Source organism: Brienomyrus brachyistius, unplaced genomic scaffold (genome assembly GCF_023856365.1).
Source record: "Brienomyrus brachyistius isolate T26 unplaced genomic scaffold, BBRACH_0.4 scaffold63, whole genome shotgun sequence".
In the NCBI taxonomy this organism is placed as follows: Eukaryota; Metazoa; Chordata; class Actinopteri; order Osteoglossiformes; family Mormyridae; genus Brienomyrus; species Brienomyrus brachyistius.
Genome location: NW_026042338.1, coordinates 746923 through 763793, shown reverse-complemented (window position 1 = coordinate 763793; position 16871 = coordinate 746923). Strand labels below are relative to the sequence as shown.

The 16871-nt window shown below is 43.6% G+C and overlaps 2 protein-coding genes and 1 long non-coding RNA gene across 11 annotated transcripts in view; 1 reads left to right on the top strand and 2 right to left on the bottom strand.

The window, feature by feature from the left end:
- Window positions 1-16871, top strand: part of LOC125725217 (NACHT, LRR and PYD domains-containing protein 3-like) — a 457448-nt gene that overhangs the window by 135363 nt on the left and 305214 nt on the right. The window lies entirely within an intron of this gene.
- LOC125725238 (uncharacterized) overlaps window positions 1-16871 on the bottom strand; it is a 110613-nt gene that overhangs the window by 18057 nt on the left and 75685 nt on the right. Inside the window, exons 1-2 of one of the 5 annotated variants that reach the window (XM_049002011.1) lie at window positions 4955-5068; window positions 2522-3446 (exon numbers count right to left, since the gene is read on the bottom strand). The exons of 2 other annotated variants lie outside the window; for them this stretch is intronic. In XM_049002011.1, coding sequence (XP_048857968.1) covers window positions 2681-3446; window positions 4955-4962 — 774 coding nt within the window. In that variant the 5' untranslated portion in view covers window positions 4963-5068 and the 3' untranslated portion in view covers window positions 2522-2680. Of the gene's footprint in view, window positions 1-2521; window positions 3447-4954; window positions 5069-16871 lie in introns of those variants that run through there. 2 more of the 5 variants (XM_049002010.1, XM_049002009.1) reach the window with 2 other exon arrangements.
- LOC125725248 (uncharacterized) lies at window positions 6812-9021 on the bottom strand. The gene is made up of 4 exons (XR_007387384.1): window positions 8878-9021; window positions 8551-8759; window positions 8009-8136; window positions 6812-7389 (listed from the first exon to the last, which is right to left on the bottom strand). It is a non-coding gene; the product is annotated as an uncharacterized LOC125725248 (long non-coding RNA).

The following is a 16871-nucleotide window of genomic DNA, read 5'->3' as shown; positions in this document are numbered from 1 at the left end:
CAGTCTTGCATCCATAGCTTCTGGCTTTGACCTTGAATAGGATAAGTGCTACAGCCAATGGATGGATATTCCATACTTACATGCACTTCACACATTAATGTCAAATGAGAGTATAATTTTCTTTACATGCACTATTAAGTATTAACATGGTCTATATGAGTAATTATGTAACTAATATTAAATAAATTTAAAGAATATATACCATGCAGTGTTGGCCTCCCATCTGCAGGGTAGGCCACACGAATCCCAGCCATAGTCTGTGCCTATGTGTATAGACTTTGCATGTCCTGAATATGTCACATTAGACATGGATTGATATCAAGCTTGGTACTTCATGATTAAAGCTAAATCAATAATGTAAAACATTCCCATTTAAATATTCAATTGCTTGGAAAAAGGCCTATTTACCAATTAAATCAGTAGCAATAGCACATAAATCCATTAAATACACAGATTAAGTTTAATTTGGTCTCAGATATTACAAAACCTCATGAATAATACACTGACATTAGGTCTATATATTTTTTTTTTCCCAATAGCCTAGCCTACTTTTTGTCTCTGGGGAAAAGGATACGAATGAACTCGCATGTACGCTAAACATGACTTTATACACAAACACGGAATGTAGTGTCCAGTGTTCAAACTCATTGATTTCAGGTCATTTTCACCTGTTGAAATGATTGAAGACAACAAAAAGATCATTTAAAGCATAAATGCATTTATTTTCTAATTAGATGTCAGCAAAACATTAAACATTTGTATGTAGTAATTGCAAGAAAACAAAAAGAAAACAAAATGTACCATTTTAAGTTTCTGGTACTGTGACATAACACTGATATCAGCGCATTTAACAACGTTACACATGACAGGTTAAACTATTCCTTCTAAGCTAGGAATCCTAAACTCAGTACGTCCAAACAAAAGCAAAAACAGAAATACTGTCACAGGTCCAGGGTGGATTGAGAGCGACAGCGTGTCAAGGAGTAAGCAGAAACAGAGAGTGGACGACTCACTCAGGGATTCAAAGGAGGAAAGGGGATAAACACTAGAGACACTAATAAAAACAAAAGCAGACCACGAGGGGTCAAAAACAAGACAAGGAACAACAGTAATCAAATAAGAAATCGGTCGGTGGGTCACAAGCTTTTTTTTTTTTTTTTCCCTCCACCACCCCCCCTCTGCGGAGGACCACTTTATTGTGCCCGAGATGTTATTTCAGGTGGAGTCTAGGACCCAACCTGACACGTGTGTATAGACAAACAGGCACACACATATACAAGCATACGTTCCCACCCTCATGCAGACATAAACAAATATTTACACATTCACCCAACATTTAGACACACAGAAATGAACGCTGTACACATACTCTCACTCCCCATGTATACTCTATGTGGACCCCTATTTTTCCTCTGGCGAGGAGACCAGAAGATCACCCCGGACCCCGCAGTAGCCGAGAAGCCCACCAGCCCAGACCCCGACCAGCTGTTCCTCTCAGCCCCAAATGGCGAACAGGGAACGGGGGTGTGAAAAGACCCCATGCCCCCCTTCGCCCGCTCAGATGTGGTGTTGGTGTGTGTTGTTCTAAAGTGCTTTTAAAACAGGTGAAGGGCATGGCACTAACCACCCCCTGCTCACCAACAGCTGGTGTTAGCTCGGCCTCTCCCCAGAGCCCTCAATGTCTATGTGTGATTAAAATTGAGATGTGGGCCCTGGCACCAGAGGTAAGGCTGAATGAACAGACCGCCCTCTGGATGCCATTCTGTGTGCCCATCCCCAACGCCCTAAATGTATGTGTCGTGAGAGAGTAAGTAATGAGAGTGTCTACGTTGTAGTGTATGAATGAGGTACAGGTGGTCGCGAGGGGACAGAGAAGGAATACCTACCCTGCATCCCAGCAACGCACCTACACCTCAAAGCCCTACATGTGTGGTGGTGTGATGGAGCGGGAGGAGGGAAGCATTTAGGGACGGGGAGGAAAGGAATGGGGGGGGGGGCAAAATACCTCCCCCCCCCGGAGCCAGCTCCCCCGCTGACCCCCATAAGCACTCCCCGTTCCCCGAAATCCATCCAGGGAGGGGGGCCCAGGCCCATCCAGACCGGGGCCCAAGGCAGCAGCACCACCGGGCCCCACAGAGCCCAAGGCGCCCCACCGGACCCCACTACAAAGGAAAAGCTACCCCCGCCCCAGCATTCAGTCAACTCCCAGACTGCACAAGACAAAAGACATCCAAAGACATTGTACCTCTCTGAAAGGTAGAAACGTTTCACCGCTCGTCCAAGCAGCTTTGCATGTGCAAATCCACAACCCCTCACTCAACAGAGGTAGAGGCATTAGGCACAACCTGTCTCCAATTTAACCTGCGGCCCTCTCATCATTTGCCAAAACAAAAATAATTCCCAGGAAAAAAACAGATCCAATTCACACCTCCACCAGGTGGACCACCCTTAACGACCCACTCTATTGGAGTAGGAGGGACTGGTTACATCTACCCGCAACTCCCCCCCCCACTTCGTTTCACTCAACGAGCCCCCTTAGACTACTTACCCAGGAGGTACTTACCATGTGGACACTTACTACCTCCCTCAGTCTGAAGAAGCTGCTTGGATGAGCAGCGAAACGTTTCTAACTTTCAGAGACAAGTCCAGTTGCCACGAGTCAACCACCAGAGAGTATGGTCTAAGGTTGCCTGGTCCTTCTGTTCCTCTGTGGTGAAGGGTACCTTAAGGGTACCTTCACCACATTGCCATTTGATACTGACACCTTCACATTGCCTGCTTCTAAATCGCCAACGATCAGTTCTTCCAATAATAATTTGTCCACCTTAGTTTCAACAATATCCAAATTTATAGCATTCGGCTGGAATTCACTGTTTATAACTTCTACTGCCACATCCTCAATTTCCAATTCAAATGCTTTTTCAAACGCCTTTTCTCTAGTCTCCTCCACTTCTACTTCTCCAATTTGTACTTGCAAAATTTCAAAATTAAATTTACTTTGATCTAAATATTCGAGATCAAACTGGCAGAGGTCTACCAGCACAGCTCCTATCTTCAGACTGTCTTGATGGTTGTCTACAGGCTTTATGGAGATTGTCCTGTTATTTATCACAAAAGCCTCCAACCCATGTACATCTATCCCTTTATCCCTCCCAAGCTGGCTAGTGGGTGGAGTTACTTGGGAGCACTCCTCTTCATCACCCCAGCAGATGATCTCTTCCCACTTGTCCCAGGCTGCCCAATAAGCATCATCCGTCCAGCTAACTGCCTTGGCAATTCGCCTTCGGGAATGTGACTCAGTGGAACTGTCAGCCTGGTCAGAAGGTGATTCTGCTGGGGAGCACAGCTCTTTCTCATCTCCCCAGTCAATCACCTCTCCCCACTTGTCCCAAGTTGCCCAGTATCTGTCGTCGCTCCAGCAAACAGCTTTCTCCATTCGTCTGATTCTGAATGAGGAAAAACAACATACAGGCAATGCAATGGAGCTGTCAGTCACTCCTGACATGTGGACTACACTTCTGCACTGACCCACACCTTCCCAATCAACAACCGCATTACTGCACAGGCAGAGCTGCTATCATTGGTCAGCTGGCTGGCGTGAGATTCTCAATTCCAGACAAGTCTGCACATTCATCTCCATAGGTCTTACTACCTTGTAAATAGTCTGGAGGGTTTGCAGACTATCCCAACACTTTTGATGGAGCTAATTTTAGGTTTATAATGGAACAAAACAGATTGACTACAAGACATCTTGAGTGAGGGTTGGCAACCCTGCATGTGACACTAACTAACCTGCACATAAAATTTAAATATAATCCGAACAATATACTGAATTTTACACAAACATATTTCAATATACAGTCATACCTCGGCTCACGAACTTAGTTCCTGACCTGAAAAGTGCGTGACCTCAATCAATTTTCCCATTTCAAATAATGTAAATACGTATTATGTTCAATATGTTTAAACTTCAGAAACGCTGCATTTTCTTCAATTTTTTATATTTTTCTGTGACCAAGAATCCATCCATCCATTCATTTTCCAAACCGCTTATCCTACTCGGTTGCCTATCCCGGAAGCAATGGGCACGAGGCAGGGAAAAATCGAGGATGGGGGGGCCAGCCCATTGCAGGGCACACTCACACACCATTCACTCACACATGCACTCCTACGGGCAATTTAGCAAGTACCCGGAGGAAAGCCCACGACGACATGGGGAGAACGCGACCAAGAATATAGACTTAAATTAAAATAACCTTACTTGTAACAAATAATGCTGTTGGCACGTCAAACTGTGGGTGCAGCGGTAAGAAAATCGGGAGAAGACTAACAATAATAGAGGATTTATAAATGGAAAAATAAGTTCACACAACACGTTATTCACCATGAACTAGGACATATCGCCGTCTTTCTCTTTAGGTCACTCTATACATACATATAAACACTTCGAGCACGCGCAGTACAACTCAACACCCCCTACCGTACAATCAAATTATGACAGACTGTGCACATATAACTGAGAGCATACATTTACATTTACATGCTAACAAATGCTAAATTAAACAAAACATTAAAACTGAGCATACGCTGGTCGCTTGAAAGACGCCAAAACACGGAAAAGAACCACAAAACATCCCCCCAAAAAACTAAACAATCAACATTAAAAGACTGAATAACAGTGAAATGCAGTAATTTCGAAAATATAATTGTTTTTTTATTATACTGGACATTTCTTCGCGTTTCGGGTGGTTCTTTGGGGAGCTTTCATCGGACCCTTTTGGGGACGTTTGTGTGTTCGCTGCCCGAAACACGGTTCGACAACCGGTACAAAACAAAACACGATTTATTCGTGAACAGGACTGTTCGTGGGTCGAGGTACCACTGTACATACAAAGACAGATACTAAATAATAATATAAGTTATACGATAAAATGGGAGCAGAAATGCAACGTACCTTGCCATCTTGGTGCAGAAAAGCAAGTGAAGCCGCGTCTTTCAAACCGGTAGCTTCCCACGTGCGGAGGCATCAAATGTAACCAAGCAACAACATAACTAAATAATAACATCATGATACGTATAGTTCTTATATAATAATGACAGTTTTATAAGTTTTTTATTTACTTGTAGAAGTAAATAAGAAAAAAAAATGTGTAAGAACTGCAAAGCAAGAATATAGTAGTAAGCATGAATCACACATTCAGCTCTGGATAATATCAGACAATGACTTAGAGACACGTGAAATGAACTGCGCTCTCGGAGTCTGTCTCTCCCCAAAGCACTATGCACGGTAACTTGTTTAATATGGGAATTATAAAATGACACTTTGGTAACATTTCAAACTGTTGTATCGCGATACATAGCGATCAGTATGTCGAACTGTCACGCCCAGCTCGTACGATCCTCATGTGTGCCATGCCCCCCTGATTATCCACGTGTGTTTCCCCGATTGTACCCAGCTGTGTCCGATTATTTTCACCCAGTCCTGTCTATTTAAGTCCATGTCTTGCTTTCATTCCTGGTCCGTCATTGATGTTAGTTAGTCGATGTTCGTGCTTCGTCCCGTTTTAGTGCTAATAAATCCCAGTTTCCCCGTGTTCTGCCTGCCTGTTTCCTGCCCGTGCGATAGCGCTCGCAACCAGCCCAAAACCTGACACGAACAAGGTTATACATCACACAAGCTTCCCACAAGAACCTGTAATTAGACTAAGCGCGTACCACACTGGGCCCGGCTGCCTTATACCGCAACCGAGCACGATCGTACCGCCCCCCTCCGCAGTTCTGCCCCCCTGTTGCACTTAATGGTCTGGACGCGAGCACGTTTTGTCATAAACCTGCAACTTTTTGTGTGGAAGAAACATAAGAAGCAAAGCTGTGTACCACAGTATGGTATGATTCATGGTTAATTTCGTGGCTTATTTGGGGCGGTTTTGAGTATGATGACGCACACAGATTTGTCAAGTACACAAAGCAGAGATTTTTATTTATTCGTGCTGCACGTATAGGAAGATCCACACTTTATGAAATTTCTCAGGCAGACTGATGCTGCGCGGGATACCGGTGCCAAAAAGGTATTGCGGTACCGCATTTTTGAAAGCTGTTCGGTATTACATTACATTACTTTTCGTTAGAACTTGTACTAATTACACTATTTTCGCTTCCGCTAACTATGGGATCATGACGATGGACTCTATATATCAAAACCATTGCCGAAACTAAGTTATACACTAAGTTAGACCTGCACCCATCATGCTATATAAAATACTAAAACGTCAGCTAGTTAAGTATGATGTCCATAGCTTCACGTCAGTGATTTATGTCAGGGATATACATTGACGTCATCAAAGTTTGATGTTTGAATAATAAATAGATAATAAAGCATAATGTGCTGCGTGGGAAGTGTTTTATATATGCATACCTGTCAAGTTTTGGATTTGAAAATAAGGGAAATTTTCCGGCGCCCGCCGCGAGCAGTCCCACCACCCCAACCAAGCTCCAGTATCCCTTACATTTTAAGACAGGTGACAAGAAAGCTAATCACCACTTGTCAACCGCTTATAAACTACAACTGGCTTTATGCACAGCTGCACTACTTCCTGAACTTCAGGCAGCTCCTTTGTTTCCTGTCTGCCATTATTGGACAAACTAATTAATCCAGGTGATCAGTTTGTCCAATAATGGCAGACAGGAAACAAAGGAGCTGCCTGAAGTTCAGGAAGTAGTGCAGCTGTGCATTAAGCCAATGATAGGCCTACCTTTGCTGACACTGACATGCTGTGAACATTCATAGCCTAAATGAAAACACAAAAGGGTATATATGAAGAGCATTTATTTAAAGGCTTATTTGCATATTTTCTGTTCATTTAACATTGCTTGTCTTTACATTTACATTTCATTTTCATTCCACATTCTTTTCACATTCACACACTCATTCATTTCATATTGCTTTTTTGTAGTTTTTCTTTTCATTTCACATAACTTTTCTTTACTCTTTTAGTGACTTATTGTACTCATTTGTTGCTGACTTTGCATTCTTTAAGACTGTTTTGGAAGGAGTGTATTTGTGGGCTGAGCCAGAGTGGTTAATTTTACATGAGAGTAGAGCGCAAACAGTTCTGTTGTCTAACGACATCCTATTCTCTGTAACAATTTTTCGTACCATGCTAAACACCCTTTCTGAACTTGCATTGCTATGGGGAATGCATAGTAAAGCCTTCATAAGTTTTGGCAGCTCACTGAACCTCATGTCCTTTCCTACCAGGCCCCAAAATTTGTCGATTCTGTCTTCTTGGGGGAGTTGCTTGCTATCTGTCACCTGATAGTCTGTGAATTCCTCCCTCATCTTATCCTCTTTCAGCCTCAACTGGGGGAACAGGGCCCCTAGCCTTTCCACTGTAAAGTAAAACAAGTGTTTGACTGAACATTGCAAATCTAAACAAGTATCAAGTATACTGTGCCAATTATTTCTTTGGTTATTAATGGGGAACTGTCCCCAGAGGATGTTATGATGCGATGTAAAGCCCTTGAGACAAATTGTTTGTAAAAATGGGCTGTACAAAGAAAATTGCCTTGCCTTGCTTAACATCAATAGGCTTTATGCCCAGCTCCACTACTTCCTGAACTTAAGCCAGATCCTTTATTTCCTGTCAATTTCTGCACTACAATGGTACTGTTACCACACTGCACATAGCTGTACATACTGTACATATCTGTTTATATGGTTCATACTAAATATCCATATTTTTTCAGTTTTTCTGTAATATATTCTGTTAATACACTGCATATATATATTGTTCTTACTACTACTATAATGATACTGCCACTACATTGCACATACATGTACCTATTGTTCATACATTGTTCATATTACATAGCCATATTTATTCTGCTCTTATAAGGTTACTGCTAATACACTACACATCCAGGTGTGTCTGACCATTGCTAGGGTGGTTGCTTGGGTAAGTAGTGGAGCTGGGCATAAAGCCTATTGGAAACTCTTTCTATTATCTACCTGTCCCTGGAGTTATGTTAAGGCGAGCTGCAGGGTCCAGCACTTTCAGGTCCCTCAGGAGTGGATGGTTGAGGGGAAAGGTAGAGAACATCTTCTTAAGCACTGCCTCATAGAAGCTTCTCACAGTTCTACAACAGCATAAGAGTGAAAAAAATGCATTAGTGGTAATATTTTTAGGCACACTACAGCCCATACTCTCATACTGTCAAAAGATGATATCATAATATAACTTGTCATGCCCTGCTCGTCGGCTCCTCCTGTGTGCCACGCCCCCTGCCTACCCACGTGTGTTTCCCGGATTGTACCCAGCTGTGTCCGTTTGCTTTCAATCAGTCTTGTGCATTTAAGTCCTGGTCTCCCCAGTTTTCCTGGTCTGTCATTGATGTAAGTCGGCGTTTCATGTTTCCTGCTCCCAGTCTGTTTATTAAACCCCTGATTTACCCCGACTTCTGCCTGTCCGCCTACTTCCTGTCCGTTCGCCTCGCACGATCGCCGCTCTCCCCGCGCCAGATCGTGACATAACTACTGGGTAATACACTCACTGAAAGATTTTCTTCTCGGCTGACACAGGGAGCTCAGCGCTTCTCATGAATGCCTTTGTGTCTGCTCCGATAAAGAGATGTCCATCTCCATACTCCACCTCCCTGAGAGGTACACCCACGATTGCCCTGGCTGGTATGAGGTAGCCCAGGATCCTCTTTATCAGCCTGCACATCTCCTCTTCAAGTCCGTGAATTTGTACTCCCTCTGACTGCAAATAATATCAATGGTCACAACAAAATAACAGTGAAATAAGAATGCTACAATAAACACAAACATTTAATTATATATTATTATTCACTAATTCATTCAATATCATTGACACCCACCTGGAAGGCAATGTTAAATTCAGATAAAGGCTGAATTTAGCACTCAGCACTCAGGAACAGGAAATAGGTCTTCATGATTGGATCACGCAGATGGCTTGCCAGATCACGCACTTTAACACTCCTCTCTACTTCCTCATGACTGTTAAAGTAGGCCTAAAGTACATAGAGATACAGCATATAGTAAACTGCATAGTAAACTGTGTAGATACCTGCTGAGTGGAGTTACCATCCTACCTGTAGTGCATCCCACTGATTCAGCACCATCTGTATGCAGGTTAACAGACTTAGCCATCTTGTGCTGCAGTACCTGAGGAGCTTCAGGTGGTTTGAATCAGTGAAGTCTACAAACTCTTTGTAGACTTCACATCTTTTTGCACTGAGAGATAGAAAATTACTCTGTTAGTGGTTAGAATTGTGAGTGAGTGAGTGTGTGTGTGTGTGTGTGTGTGTGTGTGTGTGTGTGTGTGTGTATAAAGAATATGAACTGCAGGTCAACTAGGCTACCTTGTTCATGAGCTAGCCACATGCAATGTTGTTACATTGTAACACACACATTAGGTGAGATAAATATCAGGCCTATATGTATGCATTTACCTTTTATCAAAGTGGGTGTATATCCCCACCAGGATGTCTTCCACCGGTACCTGGGCTGCTCTGATGCCACAGCCAGTGGCCAGCTGTACCAGGTGGCAGATGCAGCCAAGGTCCTGGATGTGGGGCTGGCTGGTCTTCAGTCTGCTGATGACCGAGTTGTGTCGGCCTCTCATAACACTCGCATTATCAGAGTTAAAGGCAATCAGGTTATCCCATGGGATGCCTCTTTTTCTATTGGAAACAGGAAGCAATGCCACAAAACGTCTCAGACAAAATGTAAGGTTGTAATTAAATCCAAACTACTAAACATGTCAACAACACAGTGCAGTTCCCCTTACCTTAATGCCTCACTCAGCTTTCCATACAGATTTTCTGCATTTCCTACATTGCATGTAGGCATCTCCAGGAATCTTGTAGCGACCTGCAGAGTGGCCTCATGGTAGAGTCTAGTCAGGATGACGAATTCTTTGTCTGTTGTTCTGTTGTTGGATTCGTCACACATCAGTGAAAAGGGCTGAGATCGGCATGTTTTGGCCAACTCATCCTTTAGTTCTGCTGCTATGGCACCTGTTGAGTGTCCAGTAATTAGCTAGTAGCCTACAACATGCATGCCATGGGGTGATGCTCAAATGTTAGAATATTCAAATACATTTCAAACCCATTTTATACCGTTTTAGCAAACGTACAGTAGCCCAGCAGTAAGATAGGTAGCTAACGTTATATAGCTAACTTACCTTTGATGAGTTGAGTAGCCTTCGTTTTTCCCGTTGAGTTTTTTCGTGCAATAGCAGAGTCCGGGAACATGTCAGCTACACACTTGTTGAAGTCATCATGGAAGGAGAAAGGAATGTTGTTTTTGGCACACAGCATTGCCATTTTTACCTCTGCACTTGTGACCTGGTCTGCCTCAGTGGCATTTCTCGTCACGAATGCTGACATCGCCTGGGCATGTTTTTGTGCCATTAGCCCGCGCTTCTGCTTGGCGGATTTGTCATGCTGGCAACATCATTCCTTCCCCCGTGTGCGATGCTAAAGTCGCAGTTACAAATTTTACAAAACGCGTGACTGTCCCCCACCCTGCTCTTCTTCAGAAAAATAAATTCGTTGTCCCATTGATCGCGGTATTTACACGAGGGTTTTGGTTTTTTGGCAGGAGTGCCTTCCTTCTCTGTCCTGGCGTCCATCATCTGTCTGTTTTCTTCTTTTTTTCCCGTGTTTTTTCCCCGCGTAGTAGGCTACTGCAGGTGGTAGTTATCGCGAGGCTAGTGACAGAGCTCAGATTTTTTTGGGGGGGGCGTTTTTTTTTTTTTTTTTTTTTTTAATAACGCAGGTTAAAATACGGGAGATTTACGGGAAAATACTAATATGGGAGGACGGCGGGAAAGAAGGGTAAATTACTGGACTTTCCCGGCCAAAACGGAATACTTGACAGGTATGTATGAGTATTTATATAGTTATAATACAAAGTATTACTCATAGTTATTTGCACTATTATTTTCTTTACCTTACCTTTATTCCTATTGTTGCACTGAGCATGTAAAGGACAAAAGAATTTCCCTCGGGATAAATAAAGTTTTTTCTTATCTTATCTTATCTACATAATCTTTCCCTGCGCAGACAAACAGGTCAACGCCCACTTTCTGATACGGTCTGTTGGGCACTGGGTGTGGCTTAAGTGGCTCAGCAGGTTGCTTGATTGATATCTCAGACATGTTCGGCAGTTCGACACCTCATGTGCTACATCCTGATTGATATCTCAGACATGTTCGGCAGTTCGACACCTCATGTGCTACATCCTGATTGATATCTCAGACATGTTCGGCAGTTCGACACCTCATGTGCTACATCCTGATTGATATCTCAGACATGTTCGGCAGTTCGACACCTCATGTGCTACATCCTGATTGATATCTCAGACATGCTCGGCAGTTCGACACCTCATGTGCTACATCCTGATTGATATCTCAGACATGTTCGGCAGTTCGACACTTCATGTGCTACATCCTGATTGATATCTCAGACATGTTCGGCAGTTCGACACCTCATGTGTTACATCTTGATTGATATCTCAGACATGTTCGGCAGTTCGACACCTCATGTGCTACATCCTGATTGATATCTCAGACATGTTCGGCAGTTCGACACCTCATGTGTTACATCTTGATTGATATCTCAGACATGTTCGGCAGTTCGACACCTCATGTGCTACATCCTGATTGATATCTCAGACATGTTCGGCAGTTCGACACCTCATGTGTTACATCTTGATTGATATCTCAGACATGTTCGGCAGTTCGACACCTCATGTGCTACATCCTGATTGATATCTCAGACATGTTCGGCAGTTCGACACCTCATGTGCTACATCCTGATTGATATCTCAGACATGTTCGGCAGTTCGACACCTCATGTGCTACATCCTGATTGATATCTCAGACATGTTCGGCAGTTCGACACCTCATGTGTTACATCTTGATTGATATCTCAGACATGTTCGGCAGTTCGACACCTCATGTGCTACATCCTGATTGATATCTCAGACATGTTCGGCAGTTCGACACCTCATGTGTTACATCTTGATTGATCTGCGGCCAATACATCACCTCACATGCTCTTTTCCTACACTTTTCAATCCCGAGATGCCCTGCATGTATCTTCTTCAGCAGTTCTTTTCACATGCTTTTTGGGATGACTATCTTGCTACCTTTGTGGACAATGTCTCCCACCACTCACAGTTGTGCCCTGCAGTTCCAGTACTCTGTAATTTCAGGTGGATACTCCTGCTTAGTATTGGGCCATCCATCCACAGTAACTTTTTATTTATGAAGCATTTGGACATGAAAGAAAAGAAGGAAAATAAAAGGAACCGGTCTGAGGTCATGAGATACACAAGAAGACATTGTGACAAATTAACATACATTAATCGATCGTGTAATACCTCTCTGTTCAGTTATGTAAATGTCTACTTTCCCCACCTTGCCTCCTCTAGCTCTTTTTGGAGCCTTAAGGAATAAAGCATCTCCTCAAGGAGGTGTGGTTCTTTCACAATACCAATAAAGACCCCCAGAGTAGGGGTACCTTTTTGAAGCCAGTACTTTGTATCTGCCTTTATGCTCACTACCAGCAGGATCTTTAGGAGGTACTCCTCACCTTTACCTAGTACCTCGGGGAGGCTCCCCGGGTACAGAGATGTGAATGTGACGTCAACATTAAACCCCAATACCTTTGCAATAATCACTACAACCTCCTTCCACAAATTCTGAGTAAGAGGACACAGCCAGAACACTTGGGCGTGATCAACTAAAGTTTCTCCACATCCCCTCCAGCACCATCATTGTGTATCAGTTTGTTTGCCTTTTTGTTTTGGGGTAATAAAAAACTTATAATGTTTTTCCAGGAGAACCAGGGAGCTGGTGGTGGATGGCTGTGTTATCCAAGCGTTCATCCATGTGTCCTCTGATATTTCAGCGTCCAGGTCTTTCCCCAGTGTTTCTTCACATAGGCAATAGTGTGCTTGTTTAATGAAAATATACCCTTGTACAGCCTGCCTACAAGCCCTTTACTCCTGCTGGACTTGTATGCATCGAAAAACAGCTGGATAACAATTGACAGATCTTTGTGGTCAGAGTCTTTAACCTCTTTACTAACATAATCATGGAGCTGTAAATATCTGAATAAGTCCATAAGTCGGACACAGGTGATCAAAGCTGACCAGTCTCCAGTTTTTAACTATTTACATAAAGAAGTAACGTCAGCAAAAACCCACTGACTGTATCTAAAATCATACAGCGCCGGCTTGAAGTCAGGGTCACATGCGGCCATTCGAACGATTTCATCTGTGTGTGAAGCTGGAAACGCTGAACAACCTCTAGCCACATTTTCAAAGATAAATTCACCCATTGACTGTCTGTCCATGGTTTTCCCTGTTTCCCACCAGTACGTCCTATGATTGACTGAATTGGTTTGTCTGTGAGAGAGGACTCTATTGTCTTCCATTTAGCTTCATAAGATAGATAGATAGATAGATAGATAGATAGATAGATAGATAGATAGATAGATAGATAGATAGATAGATAGATAGATAGATAGATAGATAGATAGATAGATAGATAGATAGATAGATAGATAGATAGATAGATAGATAGATAGAACGAACGAACGAACTTTATTAATCCCTAGGGAAGGTTCCTCTGGGAAATTCTAGTTTCCAGCAGCAGTACACCAGCATATTACAAGTTATAAAAAATACAATATAAGAGAATTTAAAATACACGTACTAAAGTAAGAGCCAACATACAGATAAGGATACGAGTAGGGAGGGGGGAAAGGGAAAAACTATTCACAATAAAAGGGAAATAGAGGGATTTAGCAGCAGTTATGTAGAGAATAGATATTGCGGTATTGCACATGAGATTGCACAGTTATGTGGTCCATTGCACAGTCCGAATGTTCGATTGTCTGGTGCAATTTATTGTTCCTGTTTCTCCCCGTCCTACTCTGACCTCCTGTTTCCCCTCCTCCTCCTCCCCCTCAGTGAGGAGTTGAACAGTTTGATGGCGTGTGGGACAAAGGAGTTTTTAAGTCTGTTGGTTCTCGACTTGGGGAGAAGCATCCTGTCACTGAACAGGCTCCTCTGTTTGTGTATGACAGTGTGCAGAGGGTGCCTAACATTGTCCATAATGGACAGCAGTTTGTTGAGAGTTCTCTTCTCAGCCACTGTCAACAGAGAGTCCAGCTTCATGCCGACTACCGAGCCGGCCCTCCTGACTAGTTTTTCCAGCCTGGATAAGTCCCTCTTTGCTGTGCTGCTCCCCCAGCACACAACAGCGTAAAAGAGGACACTGGCAACCACAGACTGGTAGAACATCCACAGGAGCTTCCTGCAGATGTTGAAGGACCGCAGCCTCCTCAGGAAGTACAGTCTGCTTTGACCCTTTTTGTACAGGTGCTGTGTGTTGATTGTCCAGTGCAGTTTGTTATCCACCCACAGTCCTAGGTACTTGTATGAGTTGACCACCTCCACTTCCTCTTCCCTGATCAGAACTGGTCGTGGACTTGGTCTGGACCTCCCAAAGTCAATGACCAGCTCCTTAGTTTTTGAGGTGTTAAGCTGCAGGTGGTTTGTGTGGCACCAAGCTACAAAGTTCATCACCAGACCTCTGTACTCCTCTTCTTGGTCATCCCTGATACACCCCATGATGGCTGTGTCATCTGCAAACTTCTGGATGTGACATAGTTCCGAGTTATAGCAGAAGTCTGAGGTGTACAGGGTGAAGAGCAGAGGGGATAGCACAGTTCCCTGTGGTGCTCCTGTGCTACTTACTACAGTGTCAGAGGTGACGTCCTTCAGCCTGACGTACTGATGTCTATCCGTGAGATAGTTGTGGATCCAGGCAGCTAGGCAGGGATCTACCTGCATTCTGGACATTTTTTCATGGAGCAGACAGGGCCGAATTGTATTAAAGGCACTAGAGAAATCCAGGAACAGGATTCTGACAGTGCCTTTTTCCTTGTCCAGGTGTGAATGGGCTCGGTGTAGGAGGTACAGTACGGCATCCTCCACACCGACATCTGTCTGGTAGGCAAACTGTAGGGGGTCCTGAGCATGTTGTACCTGGGGTCTAAGAAGGTTGAGAAAGAGCCGCTCCAGAGTCTTCATCAGATGTGACGTGAGTGCCACCGGTCGGTAGTCATTCAGCTCACTGGGCCTGTTCTTTTTTGGAACTGGGACAATACAGGATGTCTTCCAGAGCGCAGGCACTCTCCCCAGTCGTAGACTGAGGTTGAAGACACGTTGTAGCAGGTTTTTAGTAGCCTGGGGCACACCTTATCTGGGCCTGCTGCCTTCCTGGGGCGAAGCTTCCTCAGTTGTCCCCTGGCCTGGTCTGCTGTGACGCTGTGAAGTGGCTGGGAGGAGGAGGGGGTGGGGGTGGAATCACCTTGGTGTTGGAGGAGGGGGTTTGAGGGAGGAAGAGGAGGGGGTGGGGTTGCTGTGGGCTGGTCAAACCTGTTGAAGAAGTTGTTGAGTTCGTTTGCCTTCTCCACAGTCCCCCCCGCTGTGCCGTTCTTGGTGTTGTAGCCTGTGATGGTTTTCACACCCTTCCAGACGTCCCTCATATTGTTCTCCCCCAGCTTCTGCTCTACCTTCCTCCTGTATGTGTCCTTTGCCTCCCTTACACATTGTTTTACCTCCCTCTGTGCTGTTTTCTGTGCTGAATAAGAAGGGTCACACCAGTATACCAGGGGCCTGATATATAATAGTCCTTTAGCGATGGGAGGGCCATGCCTCCTTTTCCTTTGGTGACTGAAGCGTGCAGAATCTTACCCCAGGTCTCTTATTATTCTATATCAACTGTGAAATATGCATATTCCATTCCCGAAATTGTTTTGAGGAAATTTCTATGGAAAGAGATGAGAACAAGTATAGCAATTTAGGGAGGATATTCAGCTTAACTGATCTGATTCTGTCACCCAAGTCAAGAGGAAGGAGACTCCATCTTCTGAGGTCCTCATATATTATTCTATTAATCCAGCTGTAATTAGTATCAAATAACTGTGATTCATCTTCAGTCAAATAAACTCCTAAATATTTCATTTTGTTTGAGTACCAATTGAAGTTGTTCCTGGAGATAAATTCCTGCGTCGGTGTGTAATTGAATGTCATGACCTGGGTATTGCTCACATTGAGAATGTACCCCGAGTATGTTCCAGATAGTTCCAACATGCTCATTAAGACAGGGAGGCAAGATTCATTACTGTAACAAAAACATCATCTGCATAAAGACTAATTTTATATTCATCTTCTCCAATAGTTATAACTGTAGGTTTTGTCTCCTCTCTTATTGCCTGAGCCAAAGGTTTAATAAATAGGTTAAAGAGGCTGGGGCTTGCAGGACAACCCTGCCTGCATCCCCGCTCTAAGGCAATACCATCAGAGAGGCAGCCATTAACCTTTATTCTTGCTATTGGGGAAGAGTAGAGTACTTGAATGCATCTTATGAAGTTTAAAACCAAATCTTTCCATTGCTAAATAAAGAAATTCCCACCCAACAGAATCAAATGCTTTTTCAGCATCAAAACTTAGGACCATGGAGGTAAGTTTTTCTCTGTTTATATATTCTATAGTATGAAGAGCTCTCCTGATGTTGTCTTGTGTTTGTCTCTTACTGGTGAACCCAGTTTGGTCTACATCTATTAGCTGGGGCATTGCAATTTCCGATCTCTTTGTTAAGATGGCAGCGTATCATTTATAATCCGTATTTTACACACTAATGGGTCTATTTCCTGTACATTCCCTCCTGTCCTTTCTCTCCTTGGGGATGACTGATATAAAGGCCTCTCTCCAAGATGGAGGAGGGGACCTCCATGTACATTTACATTCCAGTAAAGGTTACTGATAA